Source organism: Lemur catta, chromosome 6 (genome assembly GCF_020740605.2).
Source record: "Lemur catta isolate mLemCat1 chromosome 6, mLemCat1.pri, whole genome shotgun sequence".
NCBI lineage: Eukaryota > Metazoa > Chordata > Mammalia > Primates > Lemuridae > Lemur > Lemur catta.
The window spans coordinates 65,702,196-65,728,198 of NC_059133.1; the positions used below are offsets into that span (position 1 = coordinate 65,702,196).

General features: G+C 39.0%; 1 protein-coding gene across 1 annotated transcript in view; it reads left to right on the plus strand.

Annotated features, from left to right (window-relative positions):
* The first annotated feature begins 13,784 nt into the window (after positions 1-13,784).
* SLC2A13 (solute carrier family 2 member 13) overlaps positions 13,785-26,003 on the plus strand; it is a 341,466-nt gene continuing 329,247 nt past the window's right edge. The window contains exon 1 of the mRNA XM_045554019.1: positions 13,785-14,583. Coding sequence (XP_045409975.1) covers positions 14,028-14,583 — 556 coding nt within the window. The 5' untranslated portion in view covers positions 13,785-14,027. The remainder of the gene's footprint in view (positions 14,584-26,003) is intronic.

Below are 26,003 nucleotides of genomic sequence, written 5' to 3' on the forward strand. Positions count from 1 at the left end.
TTTTTTTTTTTTCCCATTCCTGAGATACTTCACTTAGGATAATGGTCTCCAATTCCATCCAAGTTGCTGCAAAAAACATTATTTCATTCTTTTTCATCCCTGAGTAGTACTCCATGGTGTGTGTGTGTGTAGTATACATATATAGTGCTACAATAAACATTTGAGTACAGGTGTCTTTTTGATAAAATGAATTCTTTTCATTTGTGTACAGAAAATAATGTATAATATACCCAGTACAGGGATTGATGGGTTGAAGTGTAAGTCTCTACAATTACTTCTCTGAGATATCTCCATACTCTTTTCCATAGAGGTTGTACTAATTTGCAGTCCCGCCAACAGTGTGTAAGTGTTCCTGTCTCTCTGTATCCATGCCAGCATCTATTATTTCTTGAGTTTTTAATAATGGCCATTCTGACAGGGGAAAGGTGGTAACTCATTGTGGTTTTAACTTGAATTTCCCTGATGATTAGTGATGTTGAGCATTCCTTTATTTCCTAGTTTTGCCTAATCGCTCTGGCTAGGACTTCCAGCACTATGTTGAATAGAACTGGTGACAGTGTGCACCCTTGTCTTGTTCTAGTTCTCAGGGGGAATGCTTTCAACTTTTCCCCATTCAGTATGATGTTGGTTGTGGGTTTGTCATACAATTTTGAGCTATGTTCTTTCTATGCCTGATTTGTTGAGGGTTTTTATCACGAAAGGGTGCTAGATCTTGTCAGATGCTTTTTCTGCATCTACTGAGATAACCATATGGTCTTTGTTTTTGCTTATGCTTATGTGGTGAATCATATGTATTGATTTGCATGTTGAACCATCCTTGCATCCCTGGGATAAAACCTACTTGATCATGGTGAATTATCTTTTTGATGTGCTGTTGAATTCAGTTTGGTAATATTTTATTGAGGATTTTTGCATCTATGTTCATAAGGGATATTGGTCTGGCATTTTCTTTTTTTATTGTGTCCTTTCCTGGCTTTGGTATCAAAATGATACTGGCTTCATAGAATGAGTTGGGAAGGATTTCTGCCTTCTCAATGTTATGGAATAATTTCTGTAGGATAGGCAGCAGTTCTTTTTTGTAGGTCTGGGAGAATTCAGCTATTAATTGGAGGCTTTTCTTGGGGTGGGGGAGATTTTTTAATAATGCCTCAATCTTGCTGCTCATTATTGGTCTGTTTAAGCTTTCTATTTCTTCCTGATTCAGTCTTGGAAGTTTGTGTGTTTCCAGGAATTTATCAATTTCCTCTATGTTTTCTAGTTTGTGTGCATAGAAGTTTTCGTAGTATTCACTGATGATATTTTATATTTCTGTGGTATTACTTGTAATGTCTCCTTTGTCATTTCTGATTGAGCTTATTTGAGTCCTTTCTCTTTTACTACTGTTAGTGGTCTGGTTAGTGGTCTATCAATTTTGTTTATTTTTTCAAAGAAGCAACTTTTTGTTTCATTGATCCTTTGTATTTTTTTTGGGGGGGGTTCTGTTTCATTGAATTATTCTCTGAGCTTTGTAATTTATTTTCTTCTGCTGGATTTGGGTTTGGTTTGTTCTTCTTTTTCTAGTTCCTTGAGATGTAACATTCAGTTTTTAATTTGTGATCTTTCTGTCTTTTTGAAGTAGGTATTAAAGGCTATGAATTTTCTCTGATGACTGCTTTAACTATATTCCATAGATTTTGATAGCTTGCATCCCCTTTGTCATTCAGTTCAAGGAATCTTTTGATTTTCATCTTATTATCATCATTGACCAAAGGATTGTTCAACAGCAGGTTGTTTAATTCCATGAATTTGTGTAGATTTGAGAGTTTCTCTTGGAATTGATTTCTAGTTTTGTTCCACTGTTGTCTGAGAAGATACATAATATGATTTCAATTATTTTGAATTTGCTGAGACTTGTGTGGAATAAGATATAATCAATCTTGGAAAATGTGCCCCAGACTGGTGAGAAGAATGTATATTTGGTAGTTTTTCAGTAGAATATTATGTAAATGTCTGTTAGGTTAAGTCCATTTAGTCCCATTCAAGTCCAGTGTTTCTTTACTGATTCTTTGTTTCAATGATCTACTGAGTTGTGTCAGTGAAGTATTGAAATCACTGGCAATTAAGATGTTACTGTTTATTTGTTTGCTTATATCTAATAGAATTTATTTTATGACTCCAGGAGCTCCTGTGTTAGGTACATATATATTTGATATTGTTACATATTCTTGTTGAATTGCTCTGTTTACCATGATATAATGACTGTCTTTGTCTTTCTTTACCATTGTTGATTTAAAGTCAATTTTGTCTGATATGAGAATGGCTACACCTGTTCACATTTGGCTCCCATTTGTGTGGAGTATTTTTTTCATCCCTTTATCTTGAGTCTATGCAAGTCCTTTTGAGATAGATGGGTTTCTTGGAGACAGCATACATTTGGATTGAGTTTTTTCATCCATTCAACCAGGCTATATCTTTTAAGTGGGGTGTTAAGACCGTTTATATTCAGCGATAATATTGATATGTGGATATGTGAGATACTGTTCTCATCATGTTGGATGATGCCTTGTTGCTTTTTTTTTCCTCTTGTGCTATTGTTTTGTAAGAGCTATGAGCTTTAACTTTCAGGTGTTTTTACACTGTCGGGTATCTATTTTGCTGTTCCATGTATAGCACACTTTTGAGCATTTCTTGTAGTGAAGATCTAGTATTGACAAATTCCCTTAGTGTTTGCTTGCCTGGAAAAGTCTTTATTTCTCCATCATTTATGAAACTTAGTTTTTCAGGATACAAAATTCTTAGCTGGCATTTGTTCTGTTTCAGAAGATTAAAAATGGGGTCCTAATCCTTTCTGCCTTGTAAGGTCTCTGCTGAGAAGTCTACTGTTAACCTGATGGGTTTTCCTTTCTAGGTTAGTTGTTGCTTTTGTCTTGCAGCTTGTAGAATTTTCTCCTTCATTTTAACTTTGACTAGATTGAAGACTATGTGTCTTGGAGATGTCCCATTTGCTATGAATCTTTGTGATATTCAGTGACCATCTTGTATCTGGATATCTGAATCTCTGGTGATACCAGAGAAGTTTTCCTCAATAATTCCCTAGAACAGGTTTTTCCATGCTTTTTGCTTTGTATTCTTCTCTCTCTGGGTACCTATAATTTGGATATTGGCTTGCTTCACATAGTCCCATATCTTTCTGAGTGATTGTTCATTTCTCTTTATTCTTTTTCTGCATCTTTGACTGACTAGGTTAGTTCAAAAGCCTTGTCTTTAAGCTCTGAGATTCTTTCTTCTGCTTGGTTTAGCCTGTTAAATCGTTCTGGTGTATTTTGAGATTCCCAAAATAACTCTTTCATTTCTTTAACTTCTGTTTTATCCTGTCTTATGTTGTCTATCTCTTTAATGACTTTTTCATTTTTTTCATTCATGTTCTGAAATTTTTTTTGGCTACTTTGTGTTGGTTTTGAACTTTCTTTTCAATCCTATTCATCTTATTTGCCATCTATATTCTGAATTGCATATCTGACATTTCAACAATTTCCTTTTGGTTAAGGTCCATTGCTGTAGATCTATTGTGATCCTTTGGCGGTGTTGACCTAACTTGTTTTTTCATGTTGCCAGAGTTCTTTTGCTGGTTTCCTCTCATCTGAAACCTGTTTTCCCAGGTCAGAGCAGACTGGTTTGTGGTGCACCTGTTCTTTGCTGAGAACTCTACTTAGTGAGAAGGAGAGGTCCCTAGATGATGCTTTTGTGTCCTACTCTGGGAGTTTGATCCAGCAGGGCAGGGGCATTTTCACTGAAAGCCTATAATGCAGTTGTTCTGTGCTGGCTTGTTCCCCTGTGATTGTCACAGTCTAAGCCAGTGCTGGAGGATCTTCATACAGAGTGGTGGGTTGTTTCCCAGGTTTCTATTGGAAGCTTGGGTATGGGACTGGGTGGTTCCCTCTCCACAAATGCTGACATTGTGGGAGATTGCTCTGCCCAGGTTTCCCTACTGCAGTGGCAGTGGCAGCTGGGTGAGGCTATCTAGATGGTGTTTGCAGGTGTCAGGACTGCAGGCTTTCACTCCACTTGGGTCTAGGTGCCCATGGTGGCATGTGTCTAGCAGGTCAGTGATGGTGCACTGGTCTGCAGGGGCTGGTCCTGCCAGCTTGCAGTGTGGCAGCTGCCAGGGTGGGGTCACAGGGCTGGGTGGCAGTGTGGGAGCCATGGTGGCAGGGTTGTGGGGCTAGGCCAGTGGGCAGCTGGGGCTCTTTTCCCACACAAGTCTGACCAAGGCAGTTGCAGCAGGGCTTCCTGGGTGGCATCAGTGGCACCTGGTCTGTTTGAATCCCCCATGGAGGGGAAGAGGTACTCAGATTCCAGTCACAGGGTGCATGAGAGTGTGTGTTCTCCCTGCTCCCTCCTGAGCCCAGCAGGGGTGATGCAGAGGCTGCTACAACAAAGCCAAGCCCTGTGTAGATCAGGCACTCTGGACCCAAGATGTCAGAATGACAGCTGCAGTGACCCAGGAACAGAAGCCACCAGGTCCCTGCTGTGCCTGCTTTCTGGTATAATGTCACTTCACAGTGTTCACACCACTCCCGGATTAAGTCCACAGGTCTGTGGTGGTGGTGGGGAGCCCCCTCATAGCTTGGGTTGCAGTGTCCGAAGGGGGAGCTTCCCAGGGTTCTCTTCTATCCTTCCCCATGTGTGGATGCCTCCCTCAGGTACCTTCTGGTGTTGCCAAGTGGATCACCCTGTCACCATTTCTTTCACTCTGTCTCCAGTCACTTCTCTAATGATTTACAATGCTCTTTCCAAGAAGGCCCATCCATAGGTGGGTATCTACTTGCAATCTTTAATCCTCTCCTTGAGAGCAGCTTGTACAGGCTGCTTCTAGTCCACCATCTTGGCCCTATTCCCCCTAACTTTCTTTTGAATAGTGTTAGCATGGTATATCTTTGTCCATCTTTTCATATTTAATATGTAACAAATACATATATAAATATGTAATATTTTACATACATATATGTATATTTTATATATTAATTGTATTTAAAGTTGGCTTCTTATAAGCAGCATATAGTTGAGTTTTATACTTTATATTCGATCTTACAATGTTTGTTTTTAATTGGTGTGCTTAGACTACTTATCTTTATTGTAATTATTGATATGGTTTGGCATAAATCTACCATCTTACTATTTTTCATTTATATTCCATACCTGTTCTTCATTCCCCTTTTCCTCTTTTTCTGCCTTCTTTTAAATTGAGTTGGGTTTTCCCCCACATTTTGTCTCTTTTGTTGGCTTAATTACTATAATCTCTTTTGCATTATTTTGGTGGTTTGAGGTTTTATAGTATACGTCTTTCATTTATGTGATGTTCTGCTTCACATATAGTATGAGAACATTGCAAGTGTATCCTTTCATGTCTTCCTTTGTGGCATTTGTACTATAGCTAACATACATTATATGTATGATAAATGTATAATATATGGCATATATATATTTATTATGTAAGACATATATTTACACTACATAATTTATATATAAAACCTAGAATTTTTGCAAGGACCAAAGAATCAGACTTGGAGACTATGTTTCCAACTACATCCTAATTACTCCATTGGCTGCTGCAGTGGAGACACTTCTGCTACTGCTGCTGCTGCTGCTGCTGTAGGCTAAAGGCACCACAGCTCCTGCTGCCAAGTTTGCATTTGGTATATCCCTACTAGGACTGCTGCTGCTACCTGTTTAGGCTGCATGTCTACCAGTCCCTGCCACTCTCGCTAGGACGCACTGTATGGAGAGTCTCCCTCTTCATGTTATTCTCTTCCAAAGTCTTGCCCAGATGTGTTTGATTGGCTGAGCCTGGGTCACTTGCCTGCACCTGACTCCAGTGAATACTGGGAAAGTAGCTTCTGTCTTCTATTTTAGCAAAGGCAAGACTCATAATTCATGCAATACCCCAAACAGAGAAAGAGTGTCCAAAGGTTTGAGACGATCACAAAGTATGATAAATGTGTACTATGAGTTGGAAGCTAAAAATATATATATATAGGTTGCGTTAGAACATAAAAAAGAAAAAATTTCAGCAGAAAATATGGTTTTAAAAATAAAAGACACAAAGCAGTTTTGCTACACACCTAAAGTATAACAGACTCCTAAATAATTCTTTTTTAATCTCAGCAAGTGCTTTAAAATTATGGCTTTGTATTAGTTGGCTGCTTCCCCCATCATTCACACTGTGAGTCTCTCATCCATCAGGATGATAATTGAAAGCTGAGTCTACACTTAGCCTGTAGGTCTATGAGAAATAGCTGTGATTACCCTAGGGCTCCTGCATGGAAATTTCATGGCAATCTTACAAAACAAAGATCATACAAAGGAAATTGACTTTGCTTTTCTTGTCAGTGCACTATTACATTCTTATTTTCTTACCAAATCACTCCCTGATGAATATCTGTCATCATTAGCCAGTGGCAATAACATATTTACTGAATTTTCTATACTCATCCAAACATCTCTTCTAATAAATCAGTGATTCAAAAAAAAAAATAATGAAATTATCTTAGCTCTTCAGCTCAGAAACATATTTCTTTTTTGTATTGCATTCTGAGGAGTGCTTTTTCCCACTAGGAAGCTTTCTTTTTCTATTTTTCTTTTTTTTTCCTTTTTCTTTTTTCTTTGGTTGGCATTAAGAAGAGCTACTAAAGTAGTTCATCTCTTTCTAGTTCTCTATGGAGTTTAGAGTATTTCCAAGATGACAGACCACTGATTGATAAGTATATTGACTTAGCATTAAGCTTTAAAATTGTCAAGATTTTTTTTTAAAGATTTTCAAATTATTTATTCCTATTCTATATTTTGGGATTTATACAATTTTTCTTTTCTTGTAAATTTTTCTTTAGAATAATGTGCAAAACCACATTAAGCGATAAACAGAGTGATTACATGTCCAGTTAGTAGCTGAGTAAGATGTTTATTCATTTGGAGGTAATATGCACAGAGGTTGTGCTTTGTCACTTGTAATCTAGGGTTCCCCAAGTTGATGATGGAACAGAAAACAATCACTAATAGGACAGAGAAATGTGGAAACTAAGTAGTTGTATAACTCAAGAAAAAAATTATTTATTCTTTAGTTTGATCAGCTGACATTTCACAAGTAATTTTGGTACAAATTAGGAATAAACATAACCATCTTTGTTACAATTTTGTTTTTTGTATTATAGTTTTGAATTGGAGAACAAAAATACCATTTATTTAAAAATTTCAGCCCCTCGATCTCTCTTCTCCTATGAACTCAACCAGAAATTTGTTTCTATCAATTCTTTGTTATATGACAATTTATGTGATCAGCTATTTTTATATGTGAACATGCAGTGTTTTCCCACTGAGAACGAGAACACTTAAAGACAGTGCAAAGTGAACTGCTTTTCTTAAAGCAAATGCTCAAGAAATAGGATATTTCTATTAAAATCTATAGTTTATGCTGTGTATTTCTGAAGAAGAAAACATGCTTTGTATGCTTTTGATTGGTTAAAATCTCACCACTGCTTGAGCTTTATAGAGAGTTTGGGTTAGATGTTATATTATAGCGACACCTTTGGTTATCTCAAGTTATTATTTCATTATATTAATATTATCCCTAGGTGTGGAAAGTGATGACTTAAATACCTAAGTCAAACAGATTCCATACAGATTGATACCACTCATCCATTTATTTATCTGTGCGTTCATGCAGTAAATATTGAGTCCCTGTTTGTGTCAGCACTGTGCTACACTCAAGGGATATAGTGTTGAACAAGGCAAATGCAGGCCCTGCTCTCATTTACTAAGGACACTCTTCTTTAATTGTGGGCTGAGTTATAAATAAAGCCTCTCTAATTGCACCTATGAAAATATATTTTCTAAAAGAATCCCCAAGTTAAGCAAAGCACAGAAAGAGAGTAGTGGATGCTCCTACTTCCACCATAAAGGATCTTTGTCCCACACTTATTGACTCTTAGCATGAAAATCAGATGTGAAAGTAAGTTTAACATTACCCAAAGGTCACTCAGTGTGTTCCAGGTATTAAAATATTCCATGGTATACATTATAAAAATTCTGAGAGAGAATCTGCAGGGAAATTATAATACAATAGCATTTTTTGGAAACATTGAGGTTGGCCACTCTTGCTGTCTTATCTTTGCACAAGTTAGTTTAAAAATTATATCTTGCATGTGCAAGTTCTACTGGCTAGGAGGAGAAAGGCATCGTTTCAAACTGTTTGTTATTGCCATGCAAGTTATGTGACAAGTTAACACAATTTGTATTATCAAATTAAAAGTTTTTGGTTCTTCTGAGTTGAGAGGATAACATAAGGAAACAGAAATTTATTAATTTAAAACTAACTCCATTAGGCAACTATAAAATATAAGTTGATTGTTTCAGCTGCATATTTTGCTTAGTTTTAACATGATAAATTCAGTCAATTTGGCAAAGTAGGGTCACAATAGTACCATGTTTACCATGCTTATAACTTCAGACACAGTGTCACAATTGTGTTTACAATTTGCATTCAAAATGCCAAACAAAATACATTAAGTTGTTGAAAACAGAGTGATTAGTGAGGAGCTCATCATGTCATAAGATCCATGTAAAAAGTATTTTCCATTAACTATCCCAAAGATTGGAACCAGCTGAAGAACCAGCCTCACACCACAATAATCACTTCTCAATTGAAGAAGGTGAGTTCTTGTTAGTGTCCTTAGTGATTCTATTTTGAAACAAATACTTCCCACTGCTCTCATTTCAGATTACTGAATCCTGATTAATTAATTTCTTGAAATTGTAAGCCAAGTTTTTGTGTTTTTTTGTTTTTAACTCTGATCATTTGCAGCTACTCATCTAGGTCAATAAAGAATATGTTGACACTCTGCAGCCAAAGGTGAACTCCACTAGATGTTTTTTCTCTAGCAATGATTTGGTACACCATGCTTTGTGTTATTAGTTATTTTTATATATGTGGTCCTGTGGATCTTTTACTACCTGGAACGTATTACATTTGAGGATAGAAACTAGGTACTATACTTTTCTGTATACATTCGAAACATATGATACCTGGAAATGTTGAAGCCCCCTTGCCATGGTAGGGGAAGCCAGTGGAGGGCAAAACCAACACACTAAGAATAGTAGAGTGAAGAAAATGATAGAATCTGGGTCCTTGATACCACTTTTCAAAGAACTGATCATACCATTCCTGACGCTGCCCAACATTTGGACATTCAGATTTATGCAACACTATTAATACATTTTTGTAGTGTTTATGACAGCTTGAATATGGATTTTCTGTTAGAATTGAAGTCATGTAAATACTGATACAGTATTATTATCCCTCTTTTACAGAAGAGAAAACTGAAGATAACAGAGAATAAGTTGCTCAGGGTTACACAGTCAAGGAAGTAGCAGACTGAAGATATGAAGTTGAGTCTAGGAGCTCCAGTGGTGCAATTGGTTAGTGTGTGGTACTTACATGAAGCTGAGTCTTTCTGCCTACATCTAGGCTCACTCCATGTCCTCTCCCCAAACACACACTATCACCCACTTAACGGAACTCTTTCCCCATTCTTGTTATTAATGCCATCTTCTTTCTTGCTATAGTATTCTTTTTGCTTGCCTTTTTTCTCAAAGGAAGAAGTGCCCTTTTTCCTCCCTAGGGCTAGGTTAGGCTGGCCCCTTATGACCTGCTCTTATCCTTCCTGCCTTCTTTGGGACTTTGCCCTAGCAGTCATTCTGGCTCTTGAATTGTCAATTTCTTCTCTTCATTTCAGCATATGAATAAATTCATGTCAGGCCTAATCCCTACCCTTTCTCTCAATCCTGATAGCTCTTTAAATGACTCTCTCCTTGATTACATTTACCAAGAGACTTCTAGAAAATGCAGCCTATATTTGATGTTTCTACTAATTTCCTCTTAATTGAAATTGCTCTCTGAAAAGTCTGGGAGAGGGAAGAGGCATTGCAACCCTCCCTACCCAAAGGAGGAGGAGATGGTATTATGATGTGTCACAGGCTCTGTTCCTGGTTGGGTCATGTTTATTAGTGGGCAGGGTCAATGTATGTTAAAACACCTCATGCTTCCTGCTCCCTGACTTCCTGTAGTAGCAGATCAAGAGATCAAGATAGGGCATGGGCTACTGGAGTATGCTGACCATCCTTTCTTATCTCCCTTCATTCATGTGTCCCTCCTTCCATATCTTTCCTCCTTCTCCTTCTTAGAGCAAGTCAAAAGAAAGGCAAGATTTTGGAGGAAGTACTAAGCACCTAGGCACCTCTTCTACCTCATAACTAAGCCATAGAACACAGACCATATCTTTGTATCTTAATAATACATTTATTCTGATGCTGCTATTGTCTAAAATACATACAGAGAGGCGTAATATCCCAAGGGGTAGGATTCTGGCATTACTAGGTTTCCTGAAGATAATACCATCAAAACAGCGTTCTCATTTTAGCTCTCTCTCTCACACACACACACACAAAATAAACAAACAAAAACATTCCAAATCTCAGCAGTCACTATCCATTGACTTTCTGTAATCAAATTCAGTTATTTTTCTGTGATTTTTCATTCTTTTTGATCTCCCCGCAATATATTTGATTCCTTTACCCAGTCAGTCCCTCCTTCTTGAAGTGCTTTACTTGGCTTTTACGCCATGTTATTTGACTAGTTAGTTATGGTAACTCAGATTTGTTGGTTTTATTGCTAGCATTTATTAACATTTGCCTATCTTCTGGCAAAAGCATACACTAGATTTATTATGGGAACACCCCCTACAATCTCAGCCCATGTGATTTACCTCCACTCACAGCTCACGATGTGGGCATTGATTGGCCCTTACCTGGTCATCTAACTGCAATCTCTTCACCACAGTAGTTGGGTCCGGAATGGGCACATAATTGACAGATCCAATTAGATACAATAAGAAGCTTGCTGGGGTCTCGGAGAAAGAGATCTCTTTTCTGTCTCCTCAGACATGAGTGGAAAAGAATATAGAGCTTGGAGCTTGCTGTAGCCATTTGGAATTTGAGAATGGATCCTAAGCAACAAGAAACAGAGTGAAGAGATAGATGTCTTTGTGATATCCTGGTTTTTGAATTCTGTATCCACTTGCACTTGAAGCCAACTTATTGTAGGTTTTTCAGAGATAAGAGCCAATACATTCTCCCTCTCCCCACTGTTTCGGTTTAAACCAGTTTGATTTGGGTTTTCTATCTCTTGCAAGCTAAACAATACAAAAACAAATAAAACAACCTCTATATTTTTCTGTGTATATACACATACATGCACAGAAAAAGTTCTAGAAAGATACATTTCAAAGTGGTAAAGTGGTTATTGCTGGGGAAAGGGGTCTGTTATTGTGGGAAAGATGATTGAGAAGGGACTTTTGTGTTACCTTTATTTTTAGACGGTTTTACTACAAGGATGCATTACTCATATAATTAAAAATAAACATGAAGAAAACACTCTGCTACCAACCCCACCATCCCCTCCCAACAACAACTTCTACTGAATTAATTACTAATGTCTTTGTTTGGTAATCAGCATGTGCAGCAGTATAGCTAAAGCCTCTCTCTCTCCTTTCCCTTTTCTATGTTGGGTCCTTAGTGTTCCTGGAGGTTGTAAAACAAATGTCCTTGAAAGAGGAACTATAGAACTCACCTTGCAAACCAATAATATTTACCAATAATGATATTTATAATTTACCTTGCACTGCAATTAATTATATTTCAAAAACACTTTCACACTGACTCTAATCAGTGAGTAGTTACTGCACCATTATCTGCTCTATGAATGATAAGAAAACAAGGCACAAGCTAATCTAGTTGTTTGTGGAAGGTTCTACAGTAAAACAATGGTGGTGATGATGCTAATATCGTTTGACTCTCAGCCCACGTGCTTTCCATTTTACCATAATCCGCAGCTGGGGCAGGCTTAAGGGAACTCCATTTTCGACTCACGCTCTAGTGCTAAATTGAACTTGGCTTCCTTCAAGGGCCAAGAAGAACTCTGGTTAATTCTCTGATGCCCTTTTTTCATGTCACATTTCTTTTCAGATGTAACCTGACTGCAGGTATATAAATGCCCTGAACATTTTAAAAACAGAACCATTTTAAGTAGTTTAGAGTTCTGTGACCCAAAAGCTGAATTTCCAGCAAGGTATGTTCAGGAGCCAAGGTGCTCACTACACCAGGTGGGATGAGAAGTCAGCTTGTTTCATCTCAGCAAGAGGGAACTGTCACAGCACCAGCTGCTTCTCATCTGGGGAGCCTTTTTCTTCAGAAGTCATGTGAATTAGCTCACCACCAGGGGACGCAGTTTTACTATACAGCAGTATGAAGGGAAAAAGGCGCGCTCCCACCTGAATCTTTTCTGAGGTCTGAATATTAAAGTGTTCACTGCTTCAGAGCTAAAGGCTCTCTCTGTTTAACTGATCCCTAGAAATGACAGTAGAGGCTTTCTTTAAAGCTACACAATAACGTTAAATTTAAACAGTTAAGCCATCTGAGTTCATTAATTTATTTTTCCTTGTTGCTGGAAAGGAAAGTGCTATGTTATGGAGATAATCATGACTGATAATCCAAATGAAAGCAATTTTGACAAGTTCTGCTCTATCTTTTTATTGAAACAGGGATTTCAAAATCCTTTTCTCTAAAAGGAAAAAGTTTTAGACTGCATGAAAAATGGGTTCCGGGCTAAGAAACCTTTTGTTCAAATAAGGGAAATAAAAGAGCACTGAAATTGTAGGAATAGAATCCTATGAAGCTTTATCTCCAGCTCTCAGCCTGGAAAATGAAAGCAAATCAGAGGGACAAAATCTTCTTTCTCTCCTGAAGTGGAACTATATAAAGTAATTTACAAAATATTTAAATTAGAGGGAGAAAAAAACCCCAACAAACTAATAACTGGGAATTAACTCAACAGTTAAATAAAAAGTTGGTCACAAATAACATCTTCTTTGCTTTGTTTTCGGCAAATGAGGCAATTAAAATAGCTCCTCATGGAGGCAACAGTGGAGATTTCTCAGGGGAGAAGGTATCCTTCCTTGTGGTTACCATGTTGGGGGAGGGAGGTTAAGATTGCCTGTCAAACCCCAAGTCAGATTCTTGGGTTTACTTTCTACCAGTGGGCACCTGGTTACCCAAGAGTGGAATGTATATATGAGAACTTTCTTTTAGAGATCAGGGATCCATGAAAGGAGGTTTGGGATTCACCTGGGGAGGGGTGTTATCTCTGTCATCAAAGAATCAAGATGTGCCATGCCTTTAAAATAAGCATTAATTGAGGAGGGACTGGCAATGGGAGAGGAAACTAGTTATGGAAATGGGAGAACACAGTCCTGAATTGCTCCAGAACAAACACATTTAATGCCAGGGAAGTAGACCACACTAAGTAATGTCACAATACTATAAAAGGAAGGGTATGTGCTACACCAGTGTATTTTTTCCCAGGCCCTTCCCAGCCTGTTAGAGGGCAAGCCAGGCTGGTTGAGGGGCTGTCTCCCTACCCTCCAAACCGTGCCTGGCATTCCCACATTCATTGTCTTGCTTCATGGCTGCAGTCCAGCTGGCAGGGTTAATTCTAGACAGGGGCCAGAGCCCTAAATGAAGCAGCCTAGGTCAGAGGTCGCGCCTCAGCAGGAGGGCGGGGTTTAGGAGAACGGGGCGGGCTGGTCCTGGCCCCGCCCAGGGAGGGGGTGGAGCACCTCGGCGGGCCCACCCCGCTGGCCTGGGGCTACACGTGACCCGCGGCCCCGCCTCCCGCCGGCTCCGCAGCGCCAGCTCGGCAGGCGCGGGGCGTGAGTCTCGAGTGAGACCCGCCAGGCTCCAACTCCGCAGCGCCGGAGCGCGGCGGGCAGCAACTTTCTCCCCGGAGCGGCCGTGGCGGCGGCTGCTGCCGTGGCAGCAGGAGCGGAAGCCGGGAGGAGGCAGGCGGCGGCTGTCGCTCCCGCCGGCTCGGGCTGTCTACTAGCTGGGACTGCCGGCCCGCGTAGCCTCGTCTCCCCCGGGGAGCCCCGGGCCCCTGCCCTATGTCCCGCAAGGCGAGCGAGAATGTGGAGTACACGCTGCGGAGCCTGAGCAGCCTCATGGGCGAGCGGCGCAGGAAGCAGCAGGAGCCGGACGCGGCGAGCGCCGCCGGGGAGCGCAGCCTGCTGGCGGCCGCCGAGTCGAGCAGCAGCCTGCAGAGCGCGGGCGCGGGCGGCGGCGGCGTCGGGGACCTGGAGCGCGCGGCGCGGCGGCAGTTCCAGCAGGACGAGACCCCCGCCTTCGTGTACGTGGTGGCCGTCTTCTCCGCGCTCGGCGGCTTCCTGTTTGGCTATGACACCGGGGTGGTGTCGGGGGCCATGCTGCTGCTCAAGCGGCAGCTCAGCCTGGACGCGCTGTGGCAGGAGCTGCTCGTGTCCAGCACGGTGGGGGCGGCCGCCGTCTCGGCGCTGGCTGGCGGCGCCCTCAACGGCGTCTTCGGCCGCCGCGCCGCCATCCTCCTGGCCAGCGCTCTCTTCACCGCCGGCTCCGCGGTGCTGGCCGCGGCCAACAACAAGGAGACGCTGCTCGCCGGCCGCCTGGTCGTGGGGCTCGGCATCGGTGAGTTCGGGCTCCGCGAGGGGCGCCCGGGACCTCGGGGTCGCCGCCCTTGACTCCGGTTGTTGGGTTCCTTTTGCGCCTCTGGGGTCCCCGTCGGTTGTCAACCAGGTCCCGAGAATTCCCCACTTATCTGGTCTCCAGAGTCTGTTAGTCCGGCCTCAAAGGTTCCCCTGGGGGGTGGGGGTGTCGCTGTCCCGAGCCCACGTGGAATCTTTAGTCGCCCACGGACAAGTCAGTCCTCGTGATTGTCGCCTCTAAGCACTTCCAGGAACCCAGCTGATCACCAGCTTTTCCCTTGATCCAGCCCAACCTGCTGCCTCTTCTTGAGTTTAGGAGGATCTCTTCTGCACTGTGCCACTTTGTGTCTCCACTGCTAGCCCTTTTCTTTTCCTAGAGTTCCCAGCCTGGCACCCATTCAGTTGTAAAGCCACAGTAAGATAATTTTTAGAGTTAAGTTTTAGATAACTGTTGTTTGCTACCCCTTCCCTCTTTCCTTCTCTAGTCATTTATCTTTAGATGGCATCTCCTTTTGCTTCTGTGCTTTTTGTATTGCCTCTCTCTCGACTTTTATCCTTTTCCCAAGTGAATTCCATTTTTCTTTATTTTTCTAAGTTTTTCCTTTAAATCCATATTCACCCATTCTCCTCTTTTTTCTGCCTCTCCTGCTTTCCAGTTGGGAACCAAATTATTAAAGGTCATGTTCACTTCCTGAATTCATTTAGGAGCTATTCCCCCTGTGGATAAATGCCCAGCAAGATAGACGTTTGCAATTTACTTCAAAAATGAAGGCGTTAAGGTTCCCCCAGCATTAATTTTTTTTTCACCCGGCTTGCTGAGCAGGGGAGGTACAATTGGCAAATTCTTGGCAGTGGAAAGCTATTTGGAATGTGCTCAGCATTATTAGAAAGCAGTTTTGAGGGAAAGTGGGGGGTTGTGACTTAAATCTCACCAGTAATTTTTCTAAGACACACCGCTGATGCTTTTTTAATGTTTCATTTCATAATTCAGTTTTTTGTTTCCCTTAGGGTGCTGTTGAAGTATTTTCTTCCCTTTGGCTGGGGCTTGATGAAAGCACTTTAAACCTGGGGCTGCTGCTGATCTGTGCATTCACCACTTGTTTGATGTGTGTGCTTTTTACCTTTTCTCTCTGGGTTCCAAAGGGAAGCAAACGTCATTTATTCAACTCCACATGTGGGAACCATGAGCCTAACAGCCAGCTCACTGCCTTTTGTATCCAAAGTCTGTCATTACTGACCTTCCTTTTGCTTGTTTATTGTGCTATTAATTCGTGAAGCAAGGCAAGGCTCTCAGTAAAATGTTAAGCTGGCACATTAAAGTCCAAAGTGACCAAAAAAAATCCAGCTAAAATGAAACCTCTTTGTATGGAAACTACCTGTGCCTTCAGGACTCTTCAACAAATAACCTGCTGTTAAAGTCACATGACCAGGATTCTTTTCTCAGCATTCTCTGCTTGGGACACCTGGATGTTTTTTCTTCCTTCTGACATAGAAATAACATAATTTTAGGTAGCAAGATTTGTTCAGTCAACCTGAATCTTGTGATTTTTGAAATTGAGTAATGTTTTGCAGAGATCTCTAAAGGAAGCTTCCTAGTGTTGAGCTATGGCAAGCATGGGATAAAAATTTGGGTATTATGTTTACTCTTTTATTTGACATGAAAATTGAGCCCTTGTAAGTTCCCCTTCCAGCTGTTGTGGATCAGAACTGGGAGGGGAGTTTATACTCCAGTAAGCATAGCAAGGTGGGACTAAAGGGAGGTTGAACTTGCTAAGGTCCGTAAGAGAGGCTGTCAGAAATGGCTGATGAATGCAGAGGGTACGGTTATCTCTGACAGAGGAAAGCCAGAAGCTCGTACTCATGGGAATGGTATTTTGACACTTGAGGAATATTTTAACAGAAATGAGGAAAGGACCTTCTAAGCAAGGGAATCAGTCAAGAAAGGAAAGCATAGGGCATGCTTGGGGAACCAGGTGGATGCAACAAAGAGGTTGAAGCAGGAGGTAAGATTGGAAATGTTGGCGTGCAAGAACTGTGAAGGCTTCTCTATCTTGCAGCCTCATTCTGTGCTCTCTGGGCTGGTTGGCTGAACAGAGAAGCCCAGTTTGGATGCTGGGAGTGATTCAGTCCTGATATGGCCCATCTTACTTCAGGAAAACACACCCTTGGGAATAGGAGCCTTGAGGCAGAGTACTGTAAAAGCCCTCTTCATTTACAAAATGAAAAATGTTTTAAGGTCATAAACAGGCTTTGAAACAGGCCACATTCGAAACCAAACAAAAACAAAAAAAACCCACTCCAAATTAGGATCTATGCAAAGCTTGTAGCTGTACATGTAAAATCCGTAAAACTCACAAAGATTACTAGCCTTCTAAAAGAGAAGTCATAAGAATTTTTTTTTAGCTACAAGGAAATGGGTCCCTAACGTGAGCATTTTTGAGGAACACTAAAGCAGTTCTGCTTGTTTAGTCAGTAAATGTGGGTTAATTTCATGCTTTTTTTCCCCAGCGGTTAACTTCTATGTGTGGTCAGGGGTTTGTTGTTTTTGTCCTTGTGATATTTAGTAAATGTTGATGAGTAGCAAAATGTGGCTTCTGGTACCTTTTTCAACCAAGTTTGTTGTGATAGCTTCTTTCCTCCACAAATTTACCTGTGGTCAATGTAAGGCCCATAGGGGCAGGGATTTTTGTTAATTTTGTTCACTGATTATTCCTGGCACACAGGAGACACTTTTTGAATAAAGGAATGAATAGTGAGCAGAAACATTAAAAAATTAATTCTGTTGCTAGTAGGGTTCCACTTTGAGTTAGGATTGTTCTTTCAAAAAACAAAATAGTACATTATCAAAATATTTGAAAGGGCATCTAAGTGTTTTAGTTGTAATAGTTTAATGAAATCATTTATCTATTTCACAAATGCTAATTTAGCTTCCATTAATGATTCTGTCAGATTTGGGGTAGGGAGTAATAACAGATAAAAATCCCACTCTGGAGGTGTGTTCATTCTGTAATAGAGCAAAAGGCACATTAAACAAGCAATTAAAGTAAAGTGGAAGTTTCTGTATGGTACCAGAGGAAACACATATGAATGGGCAATTGAGTATTTTAGGGGAAATAAATTGAGCACGGAATTAAGGAAGGCTTTACAGAAACAGGGATTAAATTTAAACTAGAGTTTGAAGGGTGAGTAGGAGTTCAGCACATGATGTTGATAAAGACAGAAAAGTGCTTATTTAGTGCTTTAGTATGTACTAGGCACAGTGGTAGTATTTTATATTGTGTGTTATATCTATATATTGTATTATGTAAAGTATATTATTTCATTTAATCTTCCTAACTTTGTGAAACAAGTCTCCTGTTGTTGGATGTGGAAACAGTTTACAGCAGTTACATGGCAAGGTCATTGATACAGAGTCAGGATTAAAAAACCAAAACCTTAGAGTTTTTTCTGTTTCTATTACTATGCTGGGCATTTAAGGTGGAGTTAACAGCAGATGACAAGGCACAGAAAAATCAAAGCAGTGTTTGAAGCATAGGTGAGTGAAGGGTGGTGATGGGAGGTGGTTATGAGATTGGAATGTTTTGGGGAGGGGGTTAGGCTGAATAGGGTTTAATTGGCCCTGCCTATACAGGGACAGCCTTTAGAGGTTTGTTTACATTACATCTGTAAATGATTTAATCAGATTAAACATCCCTTGAATCTGATCTGATTTTTTTTAGTTTTAATTTTTTTTCTGTGTGCTTTTCCCCTTCTGCTTTTCAGCCCTTTTACCTACTTCCCCAAACCTTTCTGCTTCTTTGAATTTTTTAGTGTTAGGAATCCTTTGCTGAGATGGCCAGTGCTTGGTGAGTAAAGCATAGCATGTGGCCATGAATTACTGACATAGGAAGAGACAGAAACCTTTGAAAAAGATGAAGATATCAAGCAGTAGAGTGTAGGTGTTAAGTGAGTCATATAGTGAAAGACAGAAACATCAGAAATCCAGGGTATTTGTATTTATTTTGGTTTAAGAGTTTGGTTGCCTTGACTAGTTGCAACACAAATAGTTTATTGAGTGCCTGTTGTAAATAGGGCATTATTTTAGGTTTTTGTTTCACCAGAGGCTCCTTTGGTTCCTCTTGTTTGTTTTGCTTGTACTTCAGTCCTGAGACCAGGCTTTCTTCGTTGTCTCTGCCTGCTACTATCACCACCTGAACTTTTAAAACTTGAAGACCCAAATTTCAAATAGGACACAAAGTTTCCATCCCAGAAATTATTGTATTCTAATAGGGTTAACCTTATTTTGTATGTTCTTTACGCACCATCCCATTTTGCAGGGGTATGTTTAGCAGTATTATAATCAAGGATTTAGGTATGCTTACTTAAAATAGGATTGAGAGGGAATGTGAGTTTGCTCAATTTTTTTTTATTATTTTCTGTGACCATGTATCTCCCATGCATAACAAATGAGAAATTGTCTAGAAAAGGCAAATTACAAGAGCATAGTACTGTTATAACTATTAGCAATCAGTGAAAAAGCAGACAGATTAGCCCTTTCTCCATGGTTTTGGCATTTATTGTTCATTATAAGTGGAGATTTAGTGCCTGCATAGGGAATATCAAGAATTCTGTAAATTCTGTTGTTCACCAATATTTAAAACCTTTACTGAGAATTGACATGTTAATTTACACAGCACTGGATTTGTTGAATTAATCTTAGGTTTACATCAGTTTCCCCTCTGTCAGCCTGTTTCATTATTACTCCCTCTGCTGGAACACAATTTGTAGCTGCATAATTGGTATGTTATGGCTTGTTGAGTAATACTTTTAGAAATGCCACATTTTTTTCCGAATAGCACTTTGAATTCTTATTCCTCAGTGCAAAGCAAATATAAACTATTGTTTGATCAAAAAATCATGCAATATTGAGATTAACGTCCATAAAGAATTTCATTTAAGGTAAGCATAGTTAGCCAGAAGCAGCCAGATTTTCAAATAGTTAATCAGCTAATAAATTTTTTTAGGGATGGGGTAATCAAATTTGTTTTTTTCTACTTTTTTCCCCCTGATTTTCTCCTGTTTGGTTGTTTTTTTAAAGCAGGACTTCTGTATTGAATTTATGCTCCCTATTGGTATAAAACTGACACATGAAATAAAGCCTCTTTTGACTTCTTGTGTTTCCTTGTTTTACACACATTAACAGTTTTGTTCCCACCCCTCCCCTTTTCTGTCTGGTGGCTTAGAGATTGACATAGCAGAATTACAGTGAGGATTATGACCTAATCATGTTTGCCTAGGGGTGTTGCAACACCCTCTTCAAGTGTCAGTAAGATGATGTAGGTCTGTTAACATGAGTTATATGAAAGGGTTCACGTGACTTCTTTGGAAAATATTGATCTTTTTCATTCATCCATATTTCCCTCTTTTGTATGATAAGCTTAAAGTAAGAACACAAAGTTAACTGACTTCACTCTAACATCTTTGGTTTGAACACCTCTAATGATGTAGAACCTGCTAATAGAACTCAAATAGCAAGCAGTCTTTGCCATCTTTACCCAAAATCATGAGTCTATTTTCTTTTTCTCTCTCTGATCAAACTTGGTTCCTTTATACATCTTCCTGTTTGCAGCTTTTTTTCATTTCTTTACCTTTTTCCTGTGACCTATCAGACTCAGTAAGTAGTAGCAATACTTTTATTTTAATAGTAGCTATTGCTAATAGTAGTGAAACTTCCATTGTCAGGAGGAAAATCTGTACTCACTAGAGAACCCTCAAACTTTTTTCCACATTTAAAATTTAATTTCCCTGGAGGTAGAGAAAAAAATAACCAAGTTGTACAGGTATTTCTAAATTCCGGTTGGGAGTACTGCATGCTTTCTGTTTTGCCCTATTGTTAGAAGCCACTGTTTGGAATGGTGTGGTCCTCAGTGTGTGTCAAAAGCCACATGGCAGGAGTTTCAGTTCAGAGCAAGGCTGAGCAGTGTGACAGTGGGTCACCAGTGAGTGGTGGTAGAGGTACCAGTGTTCTTTATCTGGTTTCAGCGTCTCCCTGTCCTGTGCTGGAGAAGTCTAGGCAGTTACTCTTCATGGCAGGATGTGGATTGGCAATTTAGCTGTCAACACCCTGGAAATGATGACACCTAAGATTTGTTGAATGCTTACACCTCTAAACATTTTGTATATACTGATTTACGCAGTCTTCATAATAACCCAGTGGGATAATACTATTTATTTTGAGATGACGGTATGTATTTTTTATAAATAATATAAAGAGATGAAGTAACTTTTTCATGGTCAAAAGCTGTCAGGTGGAGCCAGAACTTGTACCCAAGAAAGAGATCTGGCTTCTCAGTCTGTCTGTGCTCAGCCACTCTGTGATACTCACTTCTTGAAACTAGTGTTCTTGTTCTTCACCACAATATGTTATGTGAACATTAATTTTTTTTGTTTTAATATAGATTTATTTTTTTATTGTGGTAAAACCCATTAACACATTAACCGCCATGTGAGTTGTATTTACTTTATGCTAGTTTTGAGCCTGGGGCCTCGTGAAGCATATGTAACTCACATGTCTCTTCACCTTGGGAACTGCAAGAACTATTTTTCAAGTTGGATATAACTCACGCACAGGAAATAATAAAAACTAACATTTTTTATTACATTAGGATTATTTTGTTTTTGAAGTTTTTATTCTACTTTTGTAATAAAACAGCAGGGCCCCAAGGAAAAAAAAATTTTTTCTAGTGTGGCAGTCAGTGTGTTAAACTTACCATCCTAACTATTTTCAGGTATGCAGTTCAGTATTGTTAAGTATATTTACATTGTTGTGCAACCCCCAGCCCTTGGCAACCACCTTTCTACTTTGTTTCTATGATTTTGACTACTTTAGTTACTTTATTTAAGTGAAGTCATGCCATATTTGTCATGCTTGTTTCACTTGAGGTTCACTCATGCTGTGCCAGTTTCCTTCTTTTTAAAGGCTGCCTAATACTCCATTGTAAACATGTACCATATTTTCTTTATCCATTCATCTGTTGATGGACATTTGGGTTGCTTCTACCTCTTGGCTGTTGTAGATGCTGCTGCACAGAACATAGGAGTGCAGATATCTCTTGGAGATCCTGCTTTGGATTCTTTTGGCTATATACCCAGAAGTGGGATTGCTGAACCACGTGGTAGTTTTATTTTTAATTTTTTGAGGAACCTCCACACTATTTTAATAATGGCTGCAGCGTTTTACATGGCTGTTTACAGTGCACAGGGTGCCAGTTTCTCTGTATTCTCCCCAGCACTTGTTGTTTTTTTTCATAGTACCTGTCCTAATGGATGTGAGGTGATGTTTCATTGTGGTTTTGATTTACATTTGTCTTATGATTAGTGATTTTGAGCATTTTTTTCTGGTTCTTGTTGGCCGTTTGTATATCTTCTTTGGAAAATTGTCTATTGTCTTTTCAAGTTTTTTCCTATTTCAGTGGGTTATTTTTGTTGCTGTTGGTTTGTAGAAGTTCCTTATGTATTCTGAATATTAACTCTCTTTCAGATAAAGGATTTACAAATATTTGATTTCATTCCATAGGTTGCCTTTTCACTCTGTTGATTGTTTCCTTTGATGTGCAGTTTTTAAGTTTGATGTCCCATTTGCCTGTTTTTGCTTTTGTTGCCTCTGCTTTTGGTGTTATATCCAAGAAATCATTGCCAAAACCAATGTCTTGAAGCTTTTCCCTTATATTTTCTTCTAGGAGTTCCATAGTTTTAGGTCTTGCATTTACATCTTCAATCTATTTTGAATTAATTTTTGTGTAATTTAAGAGCCCAACTTCATTCTTTTATATGTGGATATCCAGTCTTCCCATCACCCCTTGTCAAAGAGATTATCCTTTTCCCTGAACATTACTTTTAAAACACAAACTTTAAGTGTAATGAGTTTTCGAGACCACCACCCATAGCATGTATCAAGGAGTGACAATGAGGAAAGCAAAACTGGTTAGAATGTTTCTTTCCCTTGCTAAGGGTTTGAGAACAGGATGCCTATAATCAGGACTGCTGTATTACACAAGTGTAGGGGATCCTTTCTCACTGGTTCACCCTAGAGGGGGTGCATTCACATGGCATACAGTGAAAATGGGGCCTCCAGGAGTTGGACAACACAGGTACTGCCTGTGATACAGCAATTAAAATGTAAAACGTGCTTTTACCGTTTTTCCCTTTAAGCTCATGATACTCTCTCTGCTTGGAATGTGATTTTCCGTAATATTCTCTCTACCCCCGTCTCACAACCATTTACTGAGTAATGACTTTGTTGGGTGCTAGAGAGATAAAAATAGTCCCTCTTCATAAAAGACCGATTTCTGGTAGGGGAAGACAAACATGAGAGCACAGTAATATGTTGTTAATCCCAGGATAGAAGTATCTATAGGATGTTTACTTATCCTTCCCCATCCAGCTGTGTCATGAAAGCTTTCTCTGTGGGCTCTGCTCAATGTTAGCACTTTCTCTGAACCACACTCAGGGCGTTTGACTACTTTATTCCCTGCAACGTTATCTTTTTTAGCATTGTTCATCTCTCCTGGTAGACCAGAAACTCCTGGGCATTAAGTAATTAAGTATTAATAGTATTTATATCCTCCCACTGCATTTGGTACCATACTTTTAACACATTAAGCTCTTAAATATGTAACAAACTAAAGAATGTATGAAAGTAATACCCAACAGAATATTGCTGTAGTTGAAAACTGGAAACCTCAGACAGGTACTTAATTACTGCGCTGTTAATTAAGAAAGTGGAGTAACATGGTAGTTACTCCACTGCCTGGCCTTGCTCGATGGCTAGGTACTTGCCAGCTGAGTGGCTGTGTCAAGTTACTAAATCTCTTGTGCCTCATTTTCTTCACCTGTAGAATGGGGCTAATACCTGCCTCTTACAAGGATTAAATGAGCTCACATTTGTAAGGTGTTTTCACCGTGCCTGGCAACGTGAAGCAACACTGTTAAACATTCACACACAAGCTGTGTAACCTTGGCAAATTACCACTGTGTGCCTCAGTTTTTGAGTCTCTAAAATGAACATTATAATAGCACTTAGAAAATAGGGTTGTCATGGAAATTAAATGAGCTAATGCATGTAAAAATGCCTGGCTGTTAATGAACGTTAGCTGTTGTTATTAGGTATCACCATCTCCATCAGTGCCATAATGCCTTTTTACATTCAAGGGAGATAATCTTGTTAGATTTTAATATTTATCCTAACTAGGAACTGATGAGTAAAAAAACTTTATAATATAAATTGAACAAACTGGAAAGACAGATTGAGTAATTTAAAAGTGGGGCAGTACTGCCAAGTGTTCAGTGTGTGTTACATAAGATTTGGGTCTTAAAGAAGGTCATGAACATGGAGTCTGAGAGAAGGACACTTTTCTGGTGAGGGGGAATGGGAATTGATACATGTAAAGCACTGAGATGAGCAAGCAGTTTGTCTTGGTGGTATGGAAGGGTTGAATAAGAAAAAAGGTAGTAAAAGTGTAAATCTATTTGTTAGAGTATAATCTTGGTTAGTAGTAAGGGACCAGTATTAGGTCTGTCTTGTACTGTAATTATTTTATATCCTATTTATAGACAAGATAGTTCCATTCCAAGTAGAAAAGATGTATCTGCCTTTTAAGAGCCAAAAAATGAATAGTTCTAATAAAAAAAACTTGTAGCCTTGGAATAAAATGAATTTTAATAATGGAAGCATTCATATAAAACTCCATTGTCATATTTTTGGGCTTTGTTTATGACTTCACGTCAGGAACTCATTCCATACAACGTAGAGAGAAAATTGGGAACTAAAATTGTGTTCATGGTATTCAAAGACTAAACATTAACCATTTAATATTTGATTAATTTACTTTCAAAACTACAAGTAGTTTTCAGTTCATATATTGACTGAAAAGGAGTTGCAAACACATCTAACTGGATTTAAAAGTTTCTTGATGTATAGACATATAAATTAATATTAGGGTAATATCTGATGCAGTTATTGCTATGTTTACCTAATTTTAATATTTACTATAAAGTCATAAAGAAAATGGCTTCTAGACCTTTTTTCCCCACTCTTTTTGGATAGATAGGCATAAATTCAGTGTAATGTGACCATCTATAATTTTTTTGTAGGTGAGATAGCATGGGTGTCTGGAGTATGTCAGGTTGTTCAGCGGCCACAGGCCTCTGGCCCACCTGGCAGTTGGTAAGGCTGTAAAACATGCAAGAAACACACACAAAACCCAAACTGTTCACATCTGTTGTCATGCCTCTTGAGAGTAAGCTATTTGGTAATTTTTATAAAATCTTTTATTGTATTCACTTCTACCCTATGTCAGGGAAATATTTAGGATTTTTAGGAGTTTACTATTCCTCCTTTCACTTATCAATTTGTTTTTAATGATTTCTGGTGTTAGAATTCATCCAATGCATTTTAGTCAAATACTGCAAAGAACATAGAATTCTAACTATGCCATTTTTTCCCCTGCAATTCATTCTGTATCTGTGAAAATCTATAATCTTCATTTCCCAGGTTACAATGCTTACTTAAAGGCAACTTGCTAGAGGTATTGTAAAAAGGAGGCTTTAAAACAAAGCTCATTCTTCATGCCTTTAGGTGTGTGTGTTTCACTTGTGTTCACTCATTAACCAAGAAGGTTAGCATTTTCCTTAGTTTAAGAATGAATTATGGGTCTTAAAGTCAGCTGGTTAAAAAAGAATGAATTGAAGGAAGTGCAGAGAGAGTAGGTAATTAGCACTGTTAGTGACTACTGAGATTGAAACCTAGGTTTCTGATCAAGGACCAGTGTGTGCCTCACCTCTGTGTTACATGATATATCCAGTTTTTGACTGTGAAAGCTAAATAGTCATGATAATATTCTTAGATTAGTATTAGTATTTAATGTACTAGTAATTAAAATCCCAGTAAGATACTTTCTAGAATGTAACAAAATGATTGTAATGAGATTGGGGTACAGTAGTAAGAGAAAGGTAGACGTGATTACTCCAAATAAATATATATAAAATATATGATGTGATAATGTATATTGTTAATATTAAAATCAGAAAAGGATGAATGGAACAGAATCAAAATTCCAGTGATAGGTCCAACTATTTGTAGGAGTGTGATATTGAACAAATCAGATAAGACAACAGGGAAAAAGAAGTAATTGAGAAAATGAAATAAGAATATGAATAAAAATAATATAAATGAAATTTAGATAGTATATTCTCATTAATATATTAGTTTTTAAGTCAAGTTTTAAAAAATAGGAATGAGTGATTTTCTTATATCAGTGACATCTTTTGTTATATATAATTTTTTTTTTTTTTTGAGACAGGGTCTTATACTATTGCCTGGGCTAGAGTACAGTGGTGTCATTATAGCCCATTGCAATCCCAAAC